General features: G+C 35.2%; 1 protein-coding gene across 2 annotated transcripts in view; it reads left to right on the top strand.

The window, feature by feature from the left end:
• The window catches only part of UNC13C (unc-13 homolog C), a 769865-nt gene that overhangs the window by 391960 nt on the left and 354915 nt on the right, over positions 1 to 22990 (top strand). For both annotated transcript variants that reach the window (XM_072616138.1, XM_072616137.1), the window contains 3 exons: positions 6175 to 6344; positions 11993 to 12108; positions 15180 to 15343. In XM_072616138.1, the coding sequence (XP_072472239.1) occupies positions 6175 to 6344; positions 11993 to 12108; positions 15180 to 15343 (450 nt within the window). The remainder of the gene's footprint in view (positions 1 to 6174; positions 6345 to 11992; positions 12109 to 15179; positions 15344 to 22990) is intronic.

The following is a 22990-nucleotide window of genomic DNA, read 5'->3' as shown; positions in this document are numbered from 1 at the left end:
TGTCTGTCCACATTAATATTAATTTTGTTCTAAATCTGTTTGTCCTACCAGGGGCATAGAGAAATTGGGGTGGGGGAAAAATGGTTCAGATCTAGCAGTCTGATAAGTTCTGTCTCTAACAAGTAACTTTCTTCTGTAAGAAGAGGTACTCCATCTTTATAACATTTTATACAAGTGAAACAAACTTCAAGATCAGTCTTGGTCAATGTCATAATACAGAAAAAGCAGTAAATAGAAGTTATCAGTAAGGAGAAAATGTCTCAAGAAGGAATAATGAGGTTTAAGGCAAAGAAAAGAAGGGCCTTGATGCTTTGGCTAAAGAAACACCAAGAAGATCCTTGTCTGTGGATTTTATATGAGCACTTCAGGTCATTACTAGTGCCTCCTTTTCCCACTCAGTCAAAGACTCACTGTTCAGTCCTAATCACCTACTATTTTGCAAGAATATATGTCAATACCACATGTCTTGGAAACAGAAATGGGAAAATAATTATCCTTAATTACAAATATATAGAAAACTGCAATATTTTGTCCCTCCATTTTAAATTGTTTCTTTAAGTCTCCTTTTGAAACTTCAGTCACCCTAAAAGTCAATACCTAAAGAAACAATATTTCATTTCTTTAGCTAAGTCCACATTTGGTTGTGTTTGAAAAAATAAATACTAAAAAGTAAGAAGTAACAATGATCACAATATGTAATAATTCTACAATAGTCTTTCCTGGTAGAAGTCCTCCATGATTCAGTCTGGAAATTCTTAGAATATGATCTAACATACACATACACTCACATACAAATATATACATATATATGCAAATATGTGCCTGTATTTGCATTTATATATGTGTGTGTAAACATGCAAGCTCATGTCATGTGTATATACATGTGTGTATTGTATATGTACATATAACACACACATCTATATCTATGTCTATGTATATAGATATATACACAAACACACACATAGCGTTCCCTCCACTCCACCCCTGCCCATGATTCCCAGAATCTATGTAGCATTTGTCACTACTGGTCTCAAACTTTAAGTTAACCAGAATCACGGATTTTCAGAGTTGATAATGGGTTCTTGACTAACACTTTCTTCATTAGATACATGAAAAAGACTGGTAAGATGGAACCCAGATAAGACTCAGAAAAATTGAGACCAGAGAATGCATTTCTTAATGATTTCTTTCTTCTCTTTTAATTGACATTTTTCTATGATACTAGGTGAATTTCTTACTGTTCTGAGTTTGGTAGTGGGGAGAAATAATTGGAGATAGAACTACTTTCATGTCAGAAGCCCTCCAATAACTTTTTCAGGAGAATGTTAAGGAGAGAAGCCATATTGAAAAGAGTTGAGGAAAAAGTGGGTGTTGAGGACTTATAAAATGTACCCCAAGACTATAGAATCAGTTTTTAGTCTGAATATTTCCCCCTTCTATCAGCCTTATTATGGCTTCACATATGGGTTGTTACATCTCCAGTACCTCATGTTTCCATCAATGTCAGGCAGCAGTAGCTTTGATAAAACCTCAGAATATTTCTATATGTAGAGTCATCCATCACAAGTTGGGTTAAGCTGTGCTTATTTGTGTTGGAATGGAAGAGAAAATGGGGTCATTTTATATAACAGAAAACCCATCTTAGAAAATAATTTTGGTAGTTTGGTTTGTATATTTGTACTTGAATAAGATCAACTATAAAGCTGATTTCATTGATTACAAAATAGTTTGAGTTGCCACATATTGTGTGTGTATGCACACACATAAATACACATATATACATACATACATATAAACATGTATGCATATATAGTTATATGTATGCATATGTATATACACATATACTATGCACACACATATATATCTTATTGAGGCTTAATGGGACATTTGGGACATCAAGTGGGGTTATACATAATCAGGTATAGAAATATACACACATATGCACATATATAATTTCAAATGGCAGGCATTAACTTTAAGGAAGGTATGAACACTGAAAGATAAGGTGTTTTTTTCCTTAGTTCCCCCAGTAGTTCCTTAAAAATAAGGAAAGAAGGAACTGTCCTTAAGAGAAATTGAGCAAGATTAAACTCAAAAGAATTAAAGACCTGGGTTTTCTTCCATAAAATGACAAAGATTATTATTTTTCCATCATCAACAGAGATTTTCCTTTGAACCTTCTAGTTGTTGATCATTTATTTCAATTGTGTCTGACTCTTCATGGCCCCATTTGGAGTTTTCTTGGCAAAGATACTGGAGTAATTTGCTGTTTCCTTCTCCAGCTCATTTTAAAGATGAAGAAACTGAGGTACACAGAGTTAAGCCACGTACCCAGGATCGCAGAGCTTAGTGTCTGACTCAGTTTTGAGCTCAGGAAGATGAGTCATCTCAATTTCAGGCCTGACACTTTATTCACTGCACAACCTAACTACCGTTCAATATAAACACAGACTAGCTTTTTTAGTGAGGGGAGGAGGGGGATGTTATTAACAAACTGAGCTTATGTCTTTTCCTTCTTCCCCTTTGGGTTTTTTATCTTGTTCAGGCTAAAAGAGCAAGGATTACTCACGTTTCTTTGTCCAGCCTGAACTCATTCATCCCTCTGTAGATAAACTGGTGGCCCCCTGCTCTTGTGGGCCATCATATTAATGCTGTACTTAGGGTTGGCTCAGAAGGAGAAAATGAGGCTGGTGACCTGCACAGCCCTCCCTCACTCAAAGTCAAGTGCAAGTCACATCATCATTTCTCTGATGGCATGATCCTCTGTGAAAACTAAGGATGAACACAGCTGACACACTCAACTGGCTTAGCCCACTGCAACATAGAGTTCCCTAACTCAAGAGTTTCACCAGCCTCAGTTTTGTTGTAGCAGGACAAACCCCATCATGACCAGTGAGAACAAATTGTTTGAAAATCTTAAATTTATGAAGAAACTTAAAGGAACAATATTTATCCAGCAAATTTGTTTTGCCACTGTCACAGAAGAATGAAGAATTTTCTTTAATTAGTGAAGACAGCTCAGATAGAACAGATTTTTTTTCCAATTGTTTATCCTACCTCTGATTATCCTACATTTTTCTTTTAATTTTTATTCCTTGGACTCTTACATATCACACTGTTAACTCTCTGGTCAATCTTCTTGCTTCATTACTAAAGGACTGTAAGGCTACTGCCTTTGGAACCTGATAAAGCTTCCTTTCTGCTAATTGTGCTCTGTGAACGAGAACAAAAGGTTTCTTTTCATCTGGACAAAAATAGAGCCAGTGTCTGTTGATAAGGGATGTTAGCATCTGTAAAAATGTGATGCCTAAAATTAATCCATGAGTTATTTAAATGATTTATAAGTAGTGTAGAGCAGGGGACTTGGAGGCAGAGGTCCTGGTGTATTGTGCTAGATGTGACACTAACTAGCTATGGGACCTTGGGCAGCTCCACCTCCCTGGACTTCATTTTCCCCATCTTTAAAATGAGAGGATTGGACCAGAAGATCACTAGGATCCCTTGCATTTCTAAAAATTCTACAGAAATTGTTCTTTTCAATACCCTGAAAGGAGATATTTGTATTTTTAACCTTTTGAGATTGATAATTGAAGTTAAATGCTCAGTCTTGAATGCGTTGTGAATATATATATATGTATATATATATATATATTTGAGTTGTCACAAAAAATACTTTGAAAAATTCACCTTAGAAAAATGTTTTTCTTTTAATTTTCAATTCTGTTTTCTTCTATGTCTTTCAAATGTTTGATAGCAGTGGTACAATTATAAATCCGGTTCTAGTTTTTCACAGGATGGATTTGGACTTATGACTACTTTAGTGATTTTGCAGGTACAGTTACTCTCTATGAGGATAGCCATTGTAACCCCTCTGTACTTTGGTAGACCATCTCTGGAAGTTAATAGGATCTTAGAATTTTAGAGCTGGGAAGGATGATAGAGGCAGAAATATGCTGGAGCCAGACCAAACTGGCTTATGGACTGATTGCTAAATTATCAATGTGAGCATTTTTACCTGAAAATAAAAGAAAAACTTCAAATCAGGGTTTCATTTATTGTTTTGTTGATTAAAAATGACCAGGAAATACCAGTGATGCAGATTGAAAGTATATTATGTTTATTTTCTTTTCTAGAGAGCTGGTGGTTAAACATTGATCAGCTCCACACTGGTTCTTGTTGTTATCAGTCATATCCAACTCTCCATGACTTGGGATTGAAAATCCATTGGGATTTTCTCAGTAGAGCTACTGGAGTGGTTTGCCATGACCTTGTCCAACTCACTTTACAGTTGAGGACCTGAAGCAAATAGGATTAAGTTACTTAGCCAGGGTCAGGCAGCTAGTGACTGAGGCCAGATTTTTCTTAGGTCCTCTTGATTCCAGGATTGGTGCTTTATCCAGTGCACCACCTAGCTGCTATCTGATTCAATCCCTTCATTTTACACATGAGAAAATTAATATTCAGAAGTCAAATGACTTGGGATTGAATGGAATGATGAGGGGAATTTCTTCTGCTAAACTTGGCTATATCTCACTGAGCTGGAGATGCTGTCTTCCAACTCTGTCAGGAGCAGGGACATATATGAGTGTGTGTATATACACACGCACACATAAACACACCTATATGTATGCATAGTGTGCGTTTATATGTTATGTATATATTATATATATGAAGAGAATGAGATACAGATATGTATGTCTGTTCATGTATATTGCGTATACAGTAGATATTTATATGTGTGCATATATCTGCACAGAGCATCACTCTTGTGTCATATCAGTAGTAAAGAATTTGACTTTGACTTCAACTCTGGATTTCACTCTGGGCCTATTGACTGTAAATTTACTTTTTCTTCTGTACCATGTGGTTACAGCCATTGACAAAATTCATTGCCCGGTGGCCAACGTTTTCATAATGAGCCTTTTCAAACTTCGTCTGGTACTAAACTGACAGATATTATACCTCCTTTCTGTACACTATCTTTCTGTCTCTTATTTCCCTCTCCTTAAACTAGATAGATAGAGAGATATATAGATATTCTTGTTTATGCATAGTGTTTTTTTTACAAGGTGGCTCCCATATTTGAATGTGAGCTCCTTGACGTCAGAAATGGTTTTGTTTTCCATTTTATCCCTAGCACATGGTGCAGTTCCTAGAACATAGCAAATGCTTAATCAATGCTTTTTGACTGACTGGGATATACGGTCTGATACTGGGCTTCCCTTGAAACTTTTTCAAGCTTTTAGGATCTGCCATAGCACTTTCAAAAATACAGTGTCACGTCTAGGCCCCAATGAGGCAAGAATTAGAGATTAGGCCTTTGATGACTGATGGCTTAACACATACTTTATGAATTAAAAAACAAAGTCATTAGCTAAATTATAGTAATAATGGTGATCATAATAGTTAATCATATAGTACTTTGAGGCTTATAATGTATTTTACATATTTAAATTATATATATATTTTACATATTATATTGTAGTATAGTATATATTTCATATGTGTATATATATAAAATGAGAAAATATGTTTGTATATATATATATCCACACATGAACATATATATATACATACATACATATAATTTATACATTGTTTTATTTTATCATTATAATAACTCTATGAGGTGGATGCTATTATTGTATCCATTTTACAGATGAAGATACTGAGACACAGAGAGGTTTAATTGACTTGTCTAGGGTTACACAACCAGTAAGTGTCTAAGGTAGGATCCAAGTACACATCTTCCTAACTCCAAGTAGAGCCATTTATCCACTGTGCCACCTTGCTGCCTAAGGGTAAGTTTCTTAACTCCATTTGATTAATTGTGGTTCAATAATATAAGGTGATATGTATGTCATGGAGGTAAAGTTAGAAGATGCAGCTTCAAGTCAAAGGCTCTGTTTGGTTCTATGAAGATAATGCTACTAATATAGGGTGTCCCAAAAGTCTTAATGTGACTTTAAACTATTAGAGTCTAATATAATATGTATGGTCATGATTTACTGTGCATCTTCATATTCCCATGAATGGGATCAGCCTGATTCAAAACCTCAAATATTATGCTTATCACTACTTCTTCAAGAATCAGATGGATGGAAAAACAATTTTGCCCCCAGACTCCTTTGGAAACTATGAAGAACGGCTGTTAACTTACATATTTATTTTTAGTGAATGCCATAACTCTACTGACCGAATCAAAGTCAGAGTGTGGGATGAAGATGATGACATTAAATCAAGAGTCAAGCAACATTTCAAAAAGGAATCAGATGATTTTTTGGGACAGACGATTGTTGAAGTGAGGACACTGAGTGGAGAAATGGATGTCTGGTACAACCTAGGTAACTATTTTCATAAAATTCATGAATAAATTACATAAGGGCCCCTAATTTGAGTTATGTACCAAAATTTCCATATGTGTACAACTGTGTGATGTCTCCTAATGTCAACTGCTCTTGAATTTTAAATTGTAGACTAAGCTTGGGGACAAAGCAATGTAATTTAACTGGAAAGTAAAGATGTTTACTTCCCTAGAATGCACATTCAGAGGAAAGAGAAATGGGGTTGTAATTCAAAGAAAGATTTACATTTCATATGTAATAAAAACCATTGGTATTGTCCTAGGATCTGTGATTTCATTAATATAAGGAACCTTCTAGGCAGACAACTTTTTTCAGTTATGTACATCTGTAGTTTATAGTATTGGCTATCTCTCTAAGGCCCTGAGAGGTTAAGTGATTTGCCTTTCATCACACTGCTAGTATCAATCAACAAACATACATAAGTACTTTCTGTGGGCGGAGCACTATGCCAACCAAAAAGGATACAATAAAAGGCAAAAAAATACCTGTCCTCAAGGGACTAACATTCTAGTAGACGAGACATGTATATAGGTACATACAAAATTTAGTAGCTGTGGAAGTCCAGGAAAGGCTTTCTACAGAACATGATATAGAAACTGGCCTTATAGGCTCTAAAGTCGACCCTCTATTCACGATGCCAAACTGTATCTCAAGGCAAGTGTAAAATAATTATGTCATTTAAAAAATACCTCCAAGAACTAAAATGCATTGGCAAAGATGTGTTCCAAATCCCAGGAAAACAAACATCCAAAAAAGTGCTTTTGCAGTTTGGGACTTATTTGATTGTGGTTCCCCAAATGGAAATTGGTATCACTTTTTTAAAAATGTATTTTGGATCCTTATTTTTACTTATATATCACGGAATAAATTTTTGTACGTTTGAGGATAACCATACTTTGGGCATCAGAAAGAGGTCTAATATATTTCAAATCCTAGTCCTGACTAGTGATAAAGACATTTGAGGGGCAAGGACTTCTGGAAGCTAGAGTTCTGTATGTGAATTCAGAGAGACTTAGGCATGAATCTTGCCACTTACCTGTAAAAACTTTGTGACCATGGGTAAATCAGTTAACATCCATGAGTTTCAGTTTCCTTATCTAGGATAAAAATAACTGCAGTATCTACTTCTTACGGTTGTTGTGAGACTTTAATGAGATAATGTATGTCAAGTACTTAGCAAAACCTTAAGTGGTCCAAATGGATAGAGTGATGGGACCTGGAGTCAGAAAGATCTGAATTCCAGGTTGAACTCACTAGCTGTGACCACAGGCAAGTCACTTAGCCTACATCTGTTTCTTCATTTATGAAATGGGGATGATGATAAGATCTACTTCCCAGAGTTATCATAAAGATAAAACAAGATGATCTTTCTAAAGAGCTTGGAAACCTTAAATCCCTATATAAATGCTGATGATGATGATGATGATGTCAGATGATGATTTAATTTATAGTATTTTTAGTTTCTCTGTAGTTTATAATCTTAGAGAAATACTTGGGACCCTGACAGGTCAAGCATCTTGCCTCGTCATAGAGCCAATATGTTTCAGAGACAGGATTTCTCTAGATCTCTTTAACTTTTAGATCAGCTTTCTACAATGTCAGGGTGTCTCTGCCTATCTATATTGGTAGAGGATATTCCTTAGTAGGAATTCCTTAGAAGGTCCACTCACTCTCCCACCCCTGAAGAAAAATTCGGTCACCTGTTAAGCAAAAATTAAGGAAACAAATGTGCCTTTGACCTCTGGCAAAATTTAGAGGTGATGTCTATGCAAAAAGCTGGTTTACTGTTCCACACAACTGTTAAAGAACATTTCATTCACCAGATCTCCTTTTAATGTACTGATCCTAGAAAGTTTTATTTAGCCAAAGCATTTGTTTATTTTAATTATACTGCTCTGTTAGTCCTCAGTGAATTATTGTCCAAAAAGAAATAACTATGTCCTAAAATACATTTATTAGTCTGTAAATACAGTTATGTCAAATGAAAAGATGTTTTTTCTTCTTGAAAAATTTCATGCTGGCAATAATTTCACACTTGACAAATTTAAAGGAAAGCCATTGGAATGAATGAGCATCTTCTATATTAGAAAGAAGGTGATTTTATAAGTTTCAAGCATGACTTAGTTCAAACCAGGTTTGAACTAAGTCACCTAGCAAAAATCTTCAGGATACCTACTTTAAAGAATATGTTTCAAAAAGAATAGTTTTTAAAAATGCTTTAAAATATTTCTTTGTATGTAAATAGACCCTTTCAAAATGCCTGTGGTCACTTGACAAGTTTTTTCCCCCTTTCTCTAGAATGCCCTTTGTTTTCTAACTTCAAAAAAAAAAATACTATTAATTTGCTTTGTACTCCAAAGACTAGTTTGCTAAACAAGAGTAAATTTCAGCTCAAGCAATGTCCAATTATTTGGAATTACTGAAATCTGAGTCTCTGAGGTCAAACTGTACTTAGAATATTTTTCTATGTGAAAAATGCTTGACTGTCTTTAAATGCATTCCAGCATGGCTGTGATTTAGAATGGAGGCTTCCTCAATTTGGTATTTCATTAATTATTCATATACAGAATAAACTACAGATATGTAGACCTTTGCTGAAGAGCCTGAATGCTGTTAATAACAATAGATTCTCATAACCAGAATTTTGTTCTATAACTGGAGATTACAAAGTGTTACAGCAGAGGAAGCTTTTATTTCCTCACTGACATACTCACCTTTCTACCCTTCTTTCTTAATGTTCTTATGAGTTATTTCTTTTTTAAAAGAAGAGATTTTTGACTAGATGGCAGAGAGAATAAATTCTGAATCCCAGAAGACCTGAGTTCAAATCCAGACTCTGACACTAGCTCACTACCTCACTAAACCTCTGCCTCAGTTTCCTCCTATTTAACTGGATTTGCTGTAAGGATAATGTGAAAAAATATTTATCAAGTGCTTTGAAAACCTCAAAGTGTTATAAATGTCACTTATCATCAGTAATAACACTGTTATTATTAATAATACAATAGATAAAATTCTTTGAAACACTGAATCCATGTAAATACTTCATTCTTAATCTGTATTCTTTTAATTTGGCATCCATGCCACTATACTGAATAGAAGTCCCAAAAAATACACAAACAAAATTTTTTAAAAGTCAGTGCTTCCAAAAATAGAATTTACTTTTAGAAAAGGTGGGAGGTGGGATGGGTAGAAAGGAGATTGAAATGATGATGATTGAAATCAAAGAATTATGAAAACATACCTGAGGCTCTGAGAGGAGAATCTAGTGACTGATATATCTCAAGTTGTTTGATTTTTTTGTTTGTTTGTTTCAAAATTCCCAGAAGGGACTTCAGACCTAGGCTGAAGAAAAAGTAAAATAAAAGGTTTTCTTTTCAGCAATCAATATCTTTCATACTATTGACACACCTAAAGGGTAGTGTCAGTGAAGTGTAGTTCCCTTTTAAAAATTCAAAGTAATAAAAATAGGTGGGAAGAATTATGCAGGATCTCAAGACAGATCATTGGGGACTCCCTCCACTTATGAATTTCAGAAGCTTCTTGGCTACTTGTTGTCTTAAGGTTAAGTAAATTGCTCAGGATCACTGGATATTTAACAAGGCAAGATTTGACTCCTAAAGCAGTTCTTTCTTTACCATACCATAATGCTTCTCATTATTATAACTAGGTCCCAATTAGTGCCAATAATAACTCCACCAGAAATGGTCATATTATTCAAATCTGCACTGTATGTTTCCATTGCTGGAATCAGTTATATTATGTCACGTGATTGTAACTTAAATACTATGAATTATAATGTGCACTATCCCTTCAGGGAATTCATAATTTGCTCCATTTGGGATATATAACAGGAAATATGTTTAAAGTTAGGCACAGGTGGAGAAAGAAAGTGAAGAAAACATCCTACCATTGACTCTTTGTCATTTCCCTTTTTTGCACATATTTTCTAATTTGTGGTAAAGCTATCATAATTTTGCTTGTATCCCTCCTTTCACTTATGCTACTAGAATTCGCATTCAGATAAAGGCATGAGTGGTGAGTATGTATGTATGGGGGAGGAGAGAAAGAGAGAGGGGGGAGAGAGAGAGAGAAAGAGAGGGAGAAAGGGAGGGAGGGAGAGAGAAAAAGAGAGAGAGAGGGAAGGAGGGAGGAACAGAGAGAGAGAGAGAGAGAGAGAGAGAGAGAGAGGGAGGGAGGGAGGGAGAGGGAGACAGACAGAGACAGAGAGAGACAGAGACAGAGACAGAGAGAGACAGAGAGAAGCCTATAAGTGGCCACTTCTGTTAATTAAGGTAAAAAAGCCGAAGGCAATTTTTGGAAATGTTACGATGTTTTAGAAGGAATGCTGAATCTAGAATCTGAGAGCCCACTTTCAGTATCTTTTCTTCCAACCTGCTAGCTGTATGACATCTAGCAAATTAGTTTAACCTCTCTGAACCTTTATTTCCACTTGTGTAAAATGTGGGATTTAATCTGAATGACTGCTAGTTCCCTTTCACTTTTAAATCTGTGAATGTAATTGATAATTTGTTTGATTAAATTGAACATTACAGAATTCTGCAATTTTAATCTGCTTGTCTTCTTTGTAAGCCTAGGCTGTATATTTGAAGCAAATTCTGTTCCCTGACAAAGATGCTTTGGAAGTTCATTTATTGGTGGACAGTTATTAACTATGTATATTAGCCATTCTCTTTGCTTTTCTTGATCTCCCCTCTGCCTCTCATTTGAACTTCAATTCTAAAAGCTTCTATTTAAGTGCCTATCTTCCAAGTACCTTCAAACAGGGCAGGGGAGGGAAGAGAGAGAGACACACAGAGACACAGACAGAGACAGAGGCAAAGAGAGACAGAGAGACAGAAAGAGAGAGACAGAGACAGGGAGAAACAGAGAGAGACAGAAAGACAGACAGAGACAGATAAGATAGACAGAGAGAGAGAGAGAGAGAGAGAGAGAGAGAGAGAGAGAGAGAGAGAGAGAGAGAGAGAGAGAGAGTCCCAGTCATTCATTTTATTTGTTGAAGCTTTAGAGTAAAATGAAGCTTCTGTTCTGTCCATAAACATTAAAAGTCTTACCTTCATTGGCCCCATTAGTATAGATGACTTCCTTTCCAATTCAAATTTTCACCTTTGTCAAGAAACCTAAACATGATAAATATATCTGTATCTGTAGAAATGCCTGCCTGGTGTTGTTAAATAAACGTAGGTTAACTTGTATTAATGATAGCATTACTTCAGTGATTAAAGCACCTGTGATTTCCTTTGTGATGAATACCTCCAGTCACTTCTCCACACCCTAGCAGATGATATTCTTCAATTGTGTGGATAAAAAAATAAATTCATTACCTATTAACTCACCTTATCCTGCATGATGAGTCTCTCTGAGAGGATGTAGAGCCTGATCTGAATTGAAAAATATTCATTTTTAGAAGTATTTAGAAATTGAAGGGGATATTAGAGATCATGGTACTACAATACGCAGAAACCTTAAACTCAACGGACATGTCTGGTGAAGTTAGAAATATCCATTTTTAATATCTGTTATTTACTTTGAGCTTATGTGCTCTTCTGACATAGAATTATGATGGTATATAAAATGACTGACCAGTTTATTTTCCTTTTTTTCAGAGAAACGGACAGATAAATCAGCTGTATCTGGTGCCATTAGGTTGAAAATCAATGTTGAAATAAAAGGAGAGGAGAAAGTTGCACCATATCATATACAGTATACTTGTTTGCATGAGGTAAGTAAATCAGATAATGACTATAATGAAGTGTAGATAAATCTATCCTAATTGGACATCGTATGTGAATCTTCAGGCAACTGTGTTTATTACACATCTTCATTGTGTAGAATATGATGGTAGGTAATGCTATTGGGAACTATAAAGAAAGAATTAGCTTAATCCCAGCTTTGATGGTCAGCTCAGGCCCGAGTGTCCCTCACTTTTCTAAATGACTTTTTTATTTACTTGCGCATGAATAGTTCTACCAACATAATATAAGCCCTCTGGTGGCAAGAGCCATCTCTTTTGTATCTCTACCACTTGTGCCTAGTATGGTGACTGCCATGTAGTAGGTGCTTAATAAATCCTAGATGCATGAATAAATGAGTGATTAGGCATAGAATTTTGCTTAGAGAGACTGCAATATCATGAGACATTTAACTAACATAAGAGACTATTACTGAACCATTTTTTAAAAAAATTTTAAGAAGAGGAAGGGATTATAGAGAATCTGAAATTTATTGAGTATATTGAACTACAGTTGTAGACATTCCCTCCACTAATGCAGATGAGCAGTTCTTCTGTCATTTAAGATGTTGAAAAGTTGCCTGGAACACTCAAATACTTAGAACGTTAGCAATTTGCTCATAATGGCACATAGGTCAGTTTCAGAGGGAGAACCAAGTCATTGTGACTATATGATTGGCCCTCTGTTCACCATGTGATTTCTTATGAAACAAATTATGAAACTGAAAAATTTTAAAACATACTGACATATTCGGAAGATTTCATGGAAGTGGTGACTCTTGAGTAGTATTTTGAAGGAAGAACATAACAGTGATATAACTAATGTTAGGTGGGAGGGGAGCCAGTAAATGAAAGGCCTTGACATTCAAAATGTATGGTTTGGATGCAATTCAGAAGTCAATTGGGAGACCTTTTACAGAGCTAGAAAAATAAAATGTTCATAAATTTATTAATGACTCATGTCAAAATTTAACAGCAAAATAGTGCCTCTCACTTGGATCCTAGTTGATGGAAAAGATTCTTTAAATATACTTTGTTTTCCTCTTCTGAAAGTCTGAATTGACTCATAAGTTTAAGTCAGTCACTAAACATTTATTAAGCACTTTCTGTATGCCAGGCACTGTGCTCTTGTGTTCACTCCAACTCTTTTCTTCTAATTGGGGAATGATTGCCACATATAAGAGAGGTTGACCTATTTTACTGGTTTCTCAAAGGAGGCCCATTTGTATATATAGTGGCTTCTTTTCCAAGTGTTTTGCAGGTAGGGGCAAGACTATGGTTGGAATAATCTTCTTTTGAACACATTGGAACATTCAGTCAGTATGTGAATGTAGTGTGGGGCAAGGATGAATAGGAGCACCTATCTAGATGTTTGCATCTCTACATAGGTGCACAGCTACTGGCCTCCTAGACATTTAAAAAATCCAAAAGAATTGTGACTTTTATCTTTGATAATGACTTTGAGAGGTAGAGAGGATCATAGATTTAGAACTTAGAGGTCGTCTACTCCACCTACCTTATTTTATAAATGAGGACCTTGAACCCAGAGGGATTAAAGAAGTTCTCCAAGGTCACCCAGCCAGCAAATGCCAGAGGCAGGATTCTAACCCAGGTATTTTCCCTTGACTCCAAATTCAACAGTTTTTTTTCACTAGTCTAAAACTAATCTCTTGCTGTTCCACAGAATTTAAGTGATGTAGCTCACAAAATTGCTTAGGAATGGAGCCTGGATTTCAAGTCCTACTACTTGTGACAATCAACAATAATAATATCAATAATGCATATTGCTATGGTACTTTGAGGTTTGCAAAGTGGTATTTAATTTAATATATATTATTTCAACCTTAATAGGGAAATGTTATCATCTTCATTTTACAGATGAGAACACTGTCATTCAGAGAGAGATTAAGTGATTTTTCTAAGGTTATACTGGGTGTATATATCTGAGACATATAAACCCAGATCTTCTTGCCTCAAAATCCATTGCTCTTGTCCTCCTAGTCAAGGGGACCTTAACTTTTTTTCTGTCGTAGACCCCTTTGGCAGTCTGGTAAAACCTGTGGACCCTTTCTCAGAATAATGTTTTTAAATGCATAAAACAAAATACATATGATTACATAGGAACTCAATTATATTAAAATATAGTTACAAAAATCTATTTTGAGAAAAGTTCATAGAACCCTCTTCCACCCCACCCTGATCCAAGCAAAGAACCTCTATCTAAACCATGCTGTCTTTCTATTCCAAAAATTTGAATCATTTTTTTTAAAGTTCCCAAAGGTACTTTGACTTGCATGTAAAGGGAATTCTGGCACCACAGTATAGGAAGGGAAGAGGCAGACTAAATGGAACCATTTATATAGATTACATTTCCTATTCTTTCATGCTCGTCCCAAAGCCAGAAGACAACATGATCTTAGATAGTGGTCTCCAATTCACATTCTGTGTCTGCACTACAATCCCTGAGTATTCTGGAATATAGTGAAGTCCTTGACTGAGTGATTAGTAAGCGTGAAGAATGCTTAATTTTAGCCTTGCCTGGACTATTTTGCCACCACTGTACAGTATTTACATAACTATCTTCTGTATCAATATAGTCATAAAGGCCAAATTGTTCCCCTAGGCTCAGTAATTGACTTGGAGCCCAAGGAAGTCAGACCAGTGAATCAGCTTGTGCTCAGTAATGCAGAAGTATATATACTTTGTCAGTATTTCTCAGCAACAGTGAAGTTCACCTCTAGTAGCTTTCTTGTACTCCTGAATGTGTTTTTTCTTACGGGGAAGATAGATATCAAAAATATTTTTTTAATAAACCATTTGAGTCAGTAGGTCCATGCGGATGGTTAGAATTGAAAGCAAAAATGGTTCTGAGGGAAATGAAGGGGTGGATTAAGAATGTGCTAAACTATTGCTATTTCCCCAGAGGACTTAGAAGCCAGGTACTTGGTAAGAAACCTTTAGAAGCAAAGATAACATGAGTGAATTTCACTGTGAGTTATATTTAAACAGTCCTGGCCTCCATTGAGGAATCCCTGAACAATACAAAACCCTCTTATCTTTAGAACCTGTTCCATTACTTGACTGAAGTTAAATTTAATGGTGGAGTGAAAATCCCAGAAGTCAAAGGAGACGAAGCCTGGAAGGTTTTCTTTGATGATGCATCCCAAGAAATAGTAGATGAATTTGCAATGCGTTATGGAATTGAATCTATTTATCAAGCAATGACGTGAGTACAGCACATTATTTTGGGTCTTTTGTTTTAAGCTCAGTGAGAAGTCAAAGGAAAAGAGAGAAATCTCACATCTCTATTGCCCCTTTTCTAATGAAATTCTGATATGAGTTGATAGTGTCAGACCAACCACAATTTGAAAAAATAGAGATACAGGGTCTGATAGTCTCATCGAGCTAGTACATATCCTTCATTTTCTCCACCATGGCCACTGTTGCTACAGAATGGAGACATTTATGCCTTTTTGAAAGCTATATTGAACATCATTAAATTAGCATTGGTACTTTCGACTTGGTTTCTCAGTTTTTGTTACTTCAGCTTTTTTAAAAGAATGTTTTAAAATTGCAGAAATATTTGTAAAGTCTAGTATTAATCAGAAAATATATTTTAATTTCAAAATGTAATATACATGAAATGTTTACTTTACAAAGAAATAAATTGAGGATTTATTTTTATATTCATAGGCCATGTCTTTTTTAACATGAGACCTGATAGAGTCCTTCCTTTTCTGATCTAGTCATTGATTCTATTTGTGTGCTGGGGAGTTCTATAATATTGCAGTTAGTCCAGCTTTAGTCATTGGCATCAACCTTGAAGATTGTCAAAATTCATAGAGCTCCCATTTTTTTCTTTCAAAACCAAATTTTACCAATGCTTTTTATCGTAAGAATTTTTAGGAAAAAAAGAAGGAATAAAATAGTAAAGCCAACACAGTTGGCAGTGATTGAAACTAACAGCATTTACAAAGTCCCACTGTTGTCCACCTCCCTACCTTCCACTGCTTTACAAATGGGAGAGGAAAGTTTCTCATGATTTGTTCTTTGGAATTGGGATTGGTCGTTGCATTTCTCCTAAGTTCAGCTCTGTTTTAGTCTTATTTTCATTTCCAATAATATAGTCATTTCATTGAATGGATTCTTGTTTCTGCTTTCTTTATTTTGTATCACTTCATATAAGCCTTCCTATGTTTCTTAAATCAGTTTCCTATTATACAGTAATGTTCCATGCTATTAATATGAGTATACCATCTTAAAAATACAAATATTAATTCCCTTCCCCTCCATTTGATCCATCCTTTTTCCTTTAAATAAAGGATGTACCTTATTAGAGGTTATTTCCTGCTTTTACCTGCTCTACTCTTTAGCAGTGAGAATGTCAATCTCATACTTACTGACCTATTTTGTATGTTATAAAGTTTATATTTGTATTTTATAATAAAATTAAATATGCATACATATACATATATATAGATATAGATATAGATGTGTGTGTATATGCACACACATACATACACACACATAACTTACTCCAAATAAAAAGGTTAGGTTAAAAGGTGACATGAGTTAGCACTGTAAATTAACAGCATATATTTATATGAGAAAATCCAGGAACCAGAGGGAGGAAACATGATAGGGAGAATTTTGGTAAAAGTCAAAAGAGAGAAACAGAAATGATTTTGTCATTTGAACATGCTATAGACTACCTGGTCACAAATAAGAAATAGATAAGAAGTTTTAGAATCAGATCACGAAAATGACACACAGATATGATATAGTAATGATAGGGAAGGGGGAGAAGAAGACAACAACTTAATTTATCCAGATATCTTCTGAATGTCTCTGCCAAAACAGAATATCTAATAACAGTATTACTTGTCTTTGTAGAATTTCATCCTTAAGAAAGTGGAGGAATCCTACATGAGAAAATTTTGTTCTAGATGTTGAGGGAAAAGACCACTCTATCCTAGCATTTATGATAGAAGACAGGAAATCTGGATATAATCTCACTGAAACTCTAAATTTTAGGAAATCATATTTCAAAGAATACATAGGAAATATAGTAGAGGACACTAGTGCAGGAGATGCTCTAGAAAATTATTCTGAAAACACTAAGAAAAAGTTACAAGGGGGATGATTTATCTGAAAAAGCCATTATAGATGCACAAGAAAATTACCAACAAATTTATATTTGAAAAAAAAATAGGTATGGAAGAAAAAAGCAAGGCCATGTAACACTATTGAATATAATAGTTGGTTGTTCAGTTTTTCAGTTGTGTCCAACTCATTGTGACCCTGTATGGAGGATCTTCTTGGCAAAGATATTGGTTAGCTATTTCCTTCTCCAGTGGGTTAAGGAAGACTGAGGTTAAATGACTTGCCCAGGGTCACATAGCTAATTAGTGTCTAAGGTCAGATTTGAACTCATGTTTCCTGACTCCAGGCCTGACACTCTATCCACTGAGCCTCAGTAGTTACCCTACAAAAATAATGTCAGGGATGATAATACTCAGGAAGTTGAGGTTGGTAAGGGAACCAGAGGACAATGAGAAGTTATACCTTTGCTATATTTTGAGACATATAGTGTTAAAGTGATTTTTATACTGGAAATGACAGAACAAAAATGACTGACATGGAGTTCATATCAAAGATATGAAAGGAAATAGGAAGAGAAAGCCTAAGTGCCTGGATCAATTCTCTTGGAATAGATAACCTACATCCTTGCTCCTGAAAAGACTTGTAGCTATAATTATTGAACTACTATCAGTGGCATTTGAAAGATCATACAAAGACAGAAGAGGTACCACAAGATTGGAAAAGGGCAAATGTTGTTATAGTTTTCAAACAAGTGAAACACAGGTGGCCAACTATAGACCACTGAACTGGACTTCATTTCCTAGGGAAAATCTAGAATGAATTATTAAAGAAGTATTTGGTGAACATGTAGAAAAGTGATTGCAAAGAGCTGAAATACCATCAGAGAGATCATGGCAATTAACCTAATTTCTTTCTTTTTTCTGACAGGATTGCTAAACTTGTATATATGAGTACAATCTTGTGAATATATTCAACCTAGTTTATAGCACCACTTTTGATAAATTTGTTTCCTGTTATGCTTGTGGAGAAGATGGAAAGGTGTGGATTACAATTGTAACCTAGTTAGATTTAAAATTAGTCATTTATGTACAGACTCAAAGAGTGGTGATCAGTGGTTCAATGTCAATGTGGTCTAAGTTCTCCATTAGCATGTCTTAATAATCTATAAGTGGCCCTGTGCTATTTAATATTTTTATCAATGACTTTGATTAAAGATATAAAGAACATGCTCATCAGATGAAACAAAACTGGGAGAGATATTGATCTTGGGATGACAAAGACATTAGCCAAAATGATATTGATAAACTAGTGCATTGGGTTGAATCTAACAAGATGAAATAAATGAATCAATGAAAAGTGTTGCTATTGAGCACAAAGAATAAATTTTACAGTCATAAAGCAGGAGATTTGATTGTATGGCACTGAATAAATAGATTAATGTAGGTAGAATTGTCATTTTTATTATGCGGGCTCAGCCCATAAGCAATTAATATTTTTCCAGTTGTTTAGATCTGAGTTTATTTGTGTGAAAAGTGTTTTACAATTGTGTTATATAGTTCCTGTGTTTGTCTTGGCAGGTAGCCTCCCATGTATTTTTTATTGCCTACATTTATTTTACATAGAATTTATTTTGCTATGCTTATCTTTGTAAATTAGATTTATTTTGGTTTTTACTTTGTCTGATGTAATTGCTACCCTTGTTGTTTCTTTGTTTTGTTGTTTTTTTTGCTTCAGATGAAGCATGGAATATTCTGTTCTAGCCCTTATCTTTACTCTGTGTGTCTCTACGCTTCAAATGTGTTTCTTGGAAACAACATATTGTACGACTCTGGTTTTTAATTCATTCTGCTATCTGCTTCCATTTTATGGGAGGTATATGTGGACAATCGTACAATCATTGTCCTTAATAAAATTTAGGATTGCAAGGCTAATATGAGTTAGAGTAAAGTGACTTCCAGAAATGTTTATATAATTTAGGGATGTAGGAAGAAATAAAATTAGTAGGAATACAGAGGTACTCTATTATCTTTTATCTTGAGTATTGTGTTTGGTTCCAAGCACCAGGGTTTAAGAAGGGCATTGATAAACTGTGTCCAGAAAAGGGTAGTCAAGATGTTTTAGAGTGTTGATTCCATGGCATATGAGAATCAATTGAAAGAACGGGGCATGTTTAGCCTGGAAAAGAGAAAGCGCCAGAGGGTCATGAAGCCATCATCAAGTATTTGAAGGGCTTTCACAGGGAGGAAGGATTATAAACTTGTTCCATTTTCCCGCAAAAGACCAAACCAGGAACCATGGCTGGAAGTTGACAAGGAGGATAAAATTTAGTAAGTTGATAATTTAGATTAAACATCAAGAAAATTCCCCAATGAAATGAACTATCTAAAATGGAAATGTCTCCCTTGAGAGGTTGTGAGTTTCATTTCCTTGACATCTTTAAGTTGAAGCTGGACAATTCATTAGGGTTTTTCCAATAAAGATTCCTTTTGTCTATGGATTGAATTAGATGGCTGATGAAATCCCTTTCTTTTCTCAAATTTTGTGAGCCCAGGATGTCACACAATATATTCAATCAAAGGACAATCAGGTTTTCCTAGATTTTTGCTCTTATAAAAATTTTCCAGGTGTTCTTCAGTTTGTTCTTCCCCATAGATTTCTGCATGTGGCTTTCCCTTCCTGCTCTGTAGCATAGCTATAAGATGAATTCTCTATACTCTCCTCAGCATTTTACCTTCCAGTTGTAATTTAGAATAGCCTAGTATATGGGTAGGTGTTTTCTCTTATTGTTAGAAGCTTGGAACACTTTTCTAGTTCATGAGATACACTAATGACAATGTACTGTGCTCTTGAATTCTTTCACTATGGCAATTATTATAGCTCTGCATATCGCTAATGGTAGAACTTGGATGCAATTAAAGTAAAAGAATAACTAATGGTTTAGAGTAAAGTAAACATCTTCCTGCTGACATAGCTAAATAAAACAGCATTGCTTCAGATAAGGATCCCAGGGACAGCTGTTGGCTAAACAGTATTTTTTTAAATCACCTTGACTACATTGTTTTCATTACTATTCTTACCAGTCACGAAGAAGCTTCAAACTTCCCCCTATTCACATTGAATAAGACAAGTAGTCAAGTTGAAAGGAGGAGACATAGCTCTCTGTTCCATATGGTATTTTTATCACATTCTCTCCTGTCTTCCTATTTCTGCCTAGCAGGAGCAGGAAACACTTACTGATACCCATAGGGTAAAAAATACAGAGCTGAGTGTTTTCAGGCTGAGAGAATTTTGATTATAGATAATCCTTACCCTCATGAAGATAACAATCTAGAGAAGCAAGTTCAGCCACAAAAATATAAAAGTTATATCTTCCAATCATCAAATCTGTATCAACAGTCTATAAAGTAGTTAATGCCAACATGCTGACAGCTCTGTTCTTAAACTGTTTCTTTATATTCCTATTCTAAGAACCCTGGGGAGAAATGTTAATGTGAGCAGAGGGCTATTTATTATAGTTTGTCACTTTACCAAGTATCTTTGCCATGATTATGAATGATAACTTTTTCCAATAGACCATCAGCTTAAAAACAGAAGGTAGAGCATCAAATTTTTTGAATCATATTTGGACAATGATGAACAATGAATGTAATATGGAAGTCATGCTCTCATTCTTCATTTCAATGTGGAGGTAACTATGGGTTCTTAATGGCTGAGTTAACAGAATGCAACGTCTAGCAAGTTCTACTATATTGGAAAGATTTTGAATATTGTCCTAGCAATGGACAGACTATTTATTCTTTCTGAGAACTATCCTAACCAAGCAAGTACAGAAAAGTTTCTCACTAATAGGCTAGGCTAGGTGACACATTATTTGACCATGGTAACCCATTCCATTAAACAAAGAAAAATACAGAATGGTCCCCATTCTATGCAGACTACTTCAAATTCTTCAGTGATGATGGAATAAGATGCTAAGATTCACATATTTTATACATTGTTTATAGATCTATAGATAATATATCTGGCACTATCAAAGTGATTTCCTTGTCTAGTCACTGATAGGTGGAAATGCCACTTGAGGAAGTGAATCATCATTCTTGAAATTCTTGCTATATATGAAAACAGAAAATAAAAATAAGTTTTAGGTAAATGACTCAGTTTCTCTTTAGAGAGACAAATGGACAAATTGACATCTTGCTCTAAAATCTGTTCTAGAGGTGGAAAATTCTACAAATAACTTGACAAGACCCTCACTGATTTCAGTGCAAGGGTGAAAACAGCAAAAGATGTTTGCAATTGATTGTGCATTCAATGTAGCTTCTGAAGGTGACATGCAATATAGTATGGATTAATTTTCTGCTGTTTGTGCTCATTGTGACCTGACACTCTACCAAGAAAATAAATGTTCTTCACCAGCCAACACCACACCATCCAAATGTGGAACTATTGGTTACAGCAGAAGGAGAGATTTTGAATGCTGTGGATAAGTTCACTTACCTAGGCAATATACTTTCCGGGGATCTCTGCATAGAAGATAAGCTTGGTACATGTATTGCCAGAGCTAGCTCATTTTTTGAGAGTTCTGAACAAAAGTGTGGAAAAGGAGGCTGCCTACCAAACTGAAGGTCTACAGAGATGTTTGTTTTATCCCCGTGAAACCTGAATAGTATAGCAGTGCCATGAAAGTGAATTGATTCCATTTGAATTGTCTTAAGACGATTCTGAAGATCACCTGGTAAGATTCTCCCACCTGGCACACTGAAGTACTTTCTACCGCAGAAAGCACAACTCCAATAGGTTGACCGTATTGTTTGAATGCCAAACATATGTTTGCCTAAAAAGCTATTTGACTTAGAACTCACACAAGGCAAGTAATCTCGTGGAGGTAAGAAGTGATATAAGAACACTCTCAGAAAATCTCAGAAGAACCTTCAAATTGATTGTGAGACATGGAAGACACTGGCACAGAATCACCTAGCATGCTGTGTCATCATCAAAGAAGGGACTGTGTTGTATGAGCAAAGTAGAATTATGGTAGCTGAAAAAAAATGAGAGGTGCAAATTTAGAGTCATTTCCACTCCAAATATTCATATGGATCATTTGTGTCTGACCTGTGGTAGAGCCTTTCAAACTCATATCAGTCTGATCAGCCACAGTCTATTCCTTGACCCCATCATAGTGATGTCATATTGGTCCTCTCTGAGACTAAAGGATAACCACCAACCAATAGTTATACAATTGACTACAAGTGTAAAGAATACAATATCACATTGTGCTTGTTCTTTATTTTTTATGGAGATGTGTGTTTGTCAAAAATGCCTGCCTCCATTGAGGGGGATATAAAATACAGCATCCGAAATGTCCCAGAATGTCTAGGGATTTCCTAGAAATGGTGAATGCAGCCATATGCTTCTGTTTGCACATCATATATTGATTGCATTAATCCATGGAATATTTTACAGAGCCTTCCATAGAATATGACCTAACAAGACACAAAGGAAAAACCAAATTGATGAAGGAAACATATGGTCTATATTATGATATTCAATTCCTTCAGTACATATATCCTGGACATAAACTGCAGAAGGAAAATTAATGACCCAAAAAGGAATAGAAGAAAGCAGGATAGATTGCATTTAGAAAATTGTGCAGTGCTTTCACCAAAGTCAAGGTTGTCCCTGAAAACTGTAGACCGTATTTCAAAATATCAATATTCTAAGTATATCATCACCAAAACAACAAAAAATATAATCACACAAGACAAACTTC

The sequence above is a fragment of the Notamacropus eugenii genome, chromosome 1 (assembly GCF_028372415.1).
Source record: "Notamacropus eugenii isolate mMacEug1 chromosome 1, mMacEug1.pri_v2, whole genome shotgun sequence".
In the NCBI taxonomy this organism is placed as follows: domain Eukaryota; kingdom Metazoa; phylum Chordata; class Mammalia; order Diprotodontia; family Macropodidae; genus Notamacropus; species Notamacropus eugenii.
Note: the sequence above shows the minus strand (reverse complement) of the source record. Positions and strands in the feature narration are given on the sequence as shown.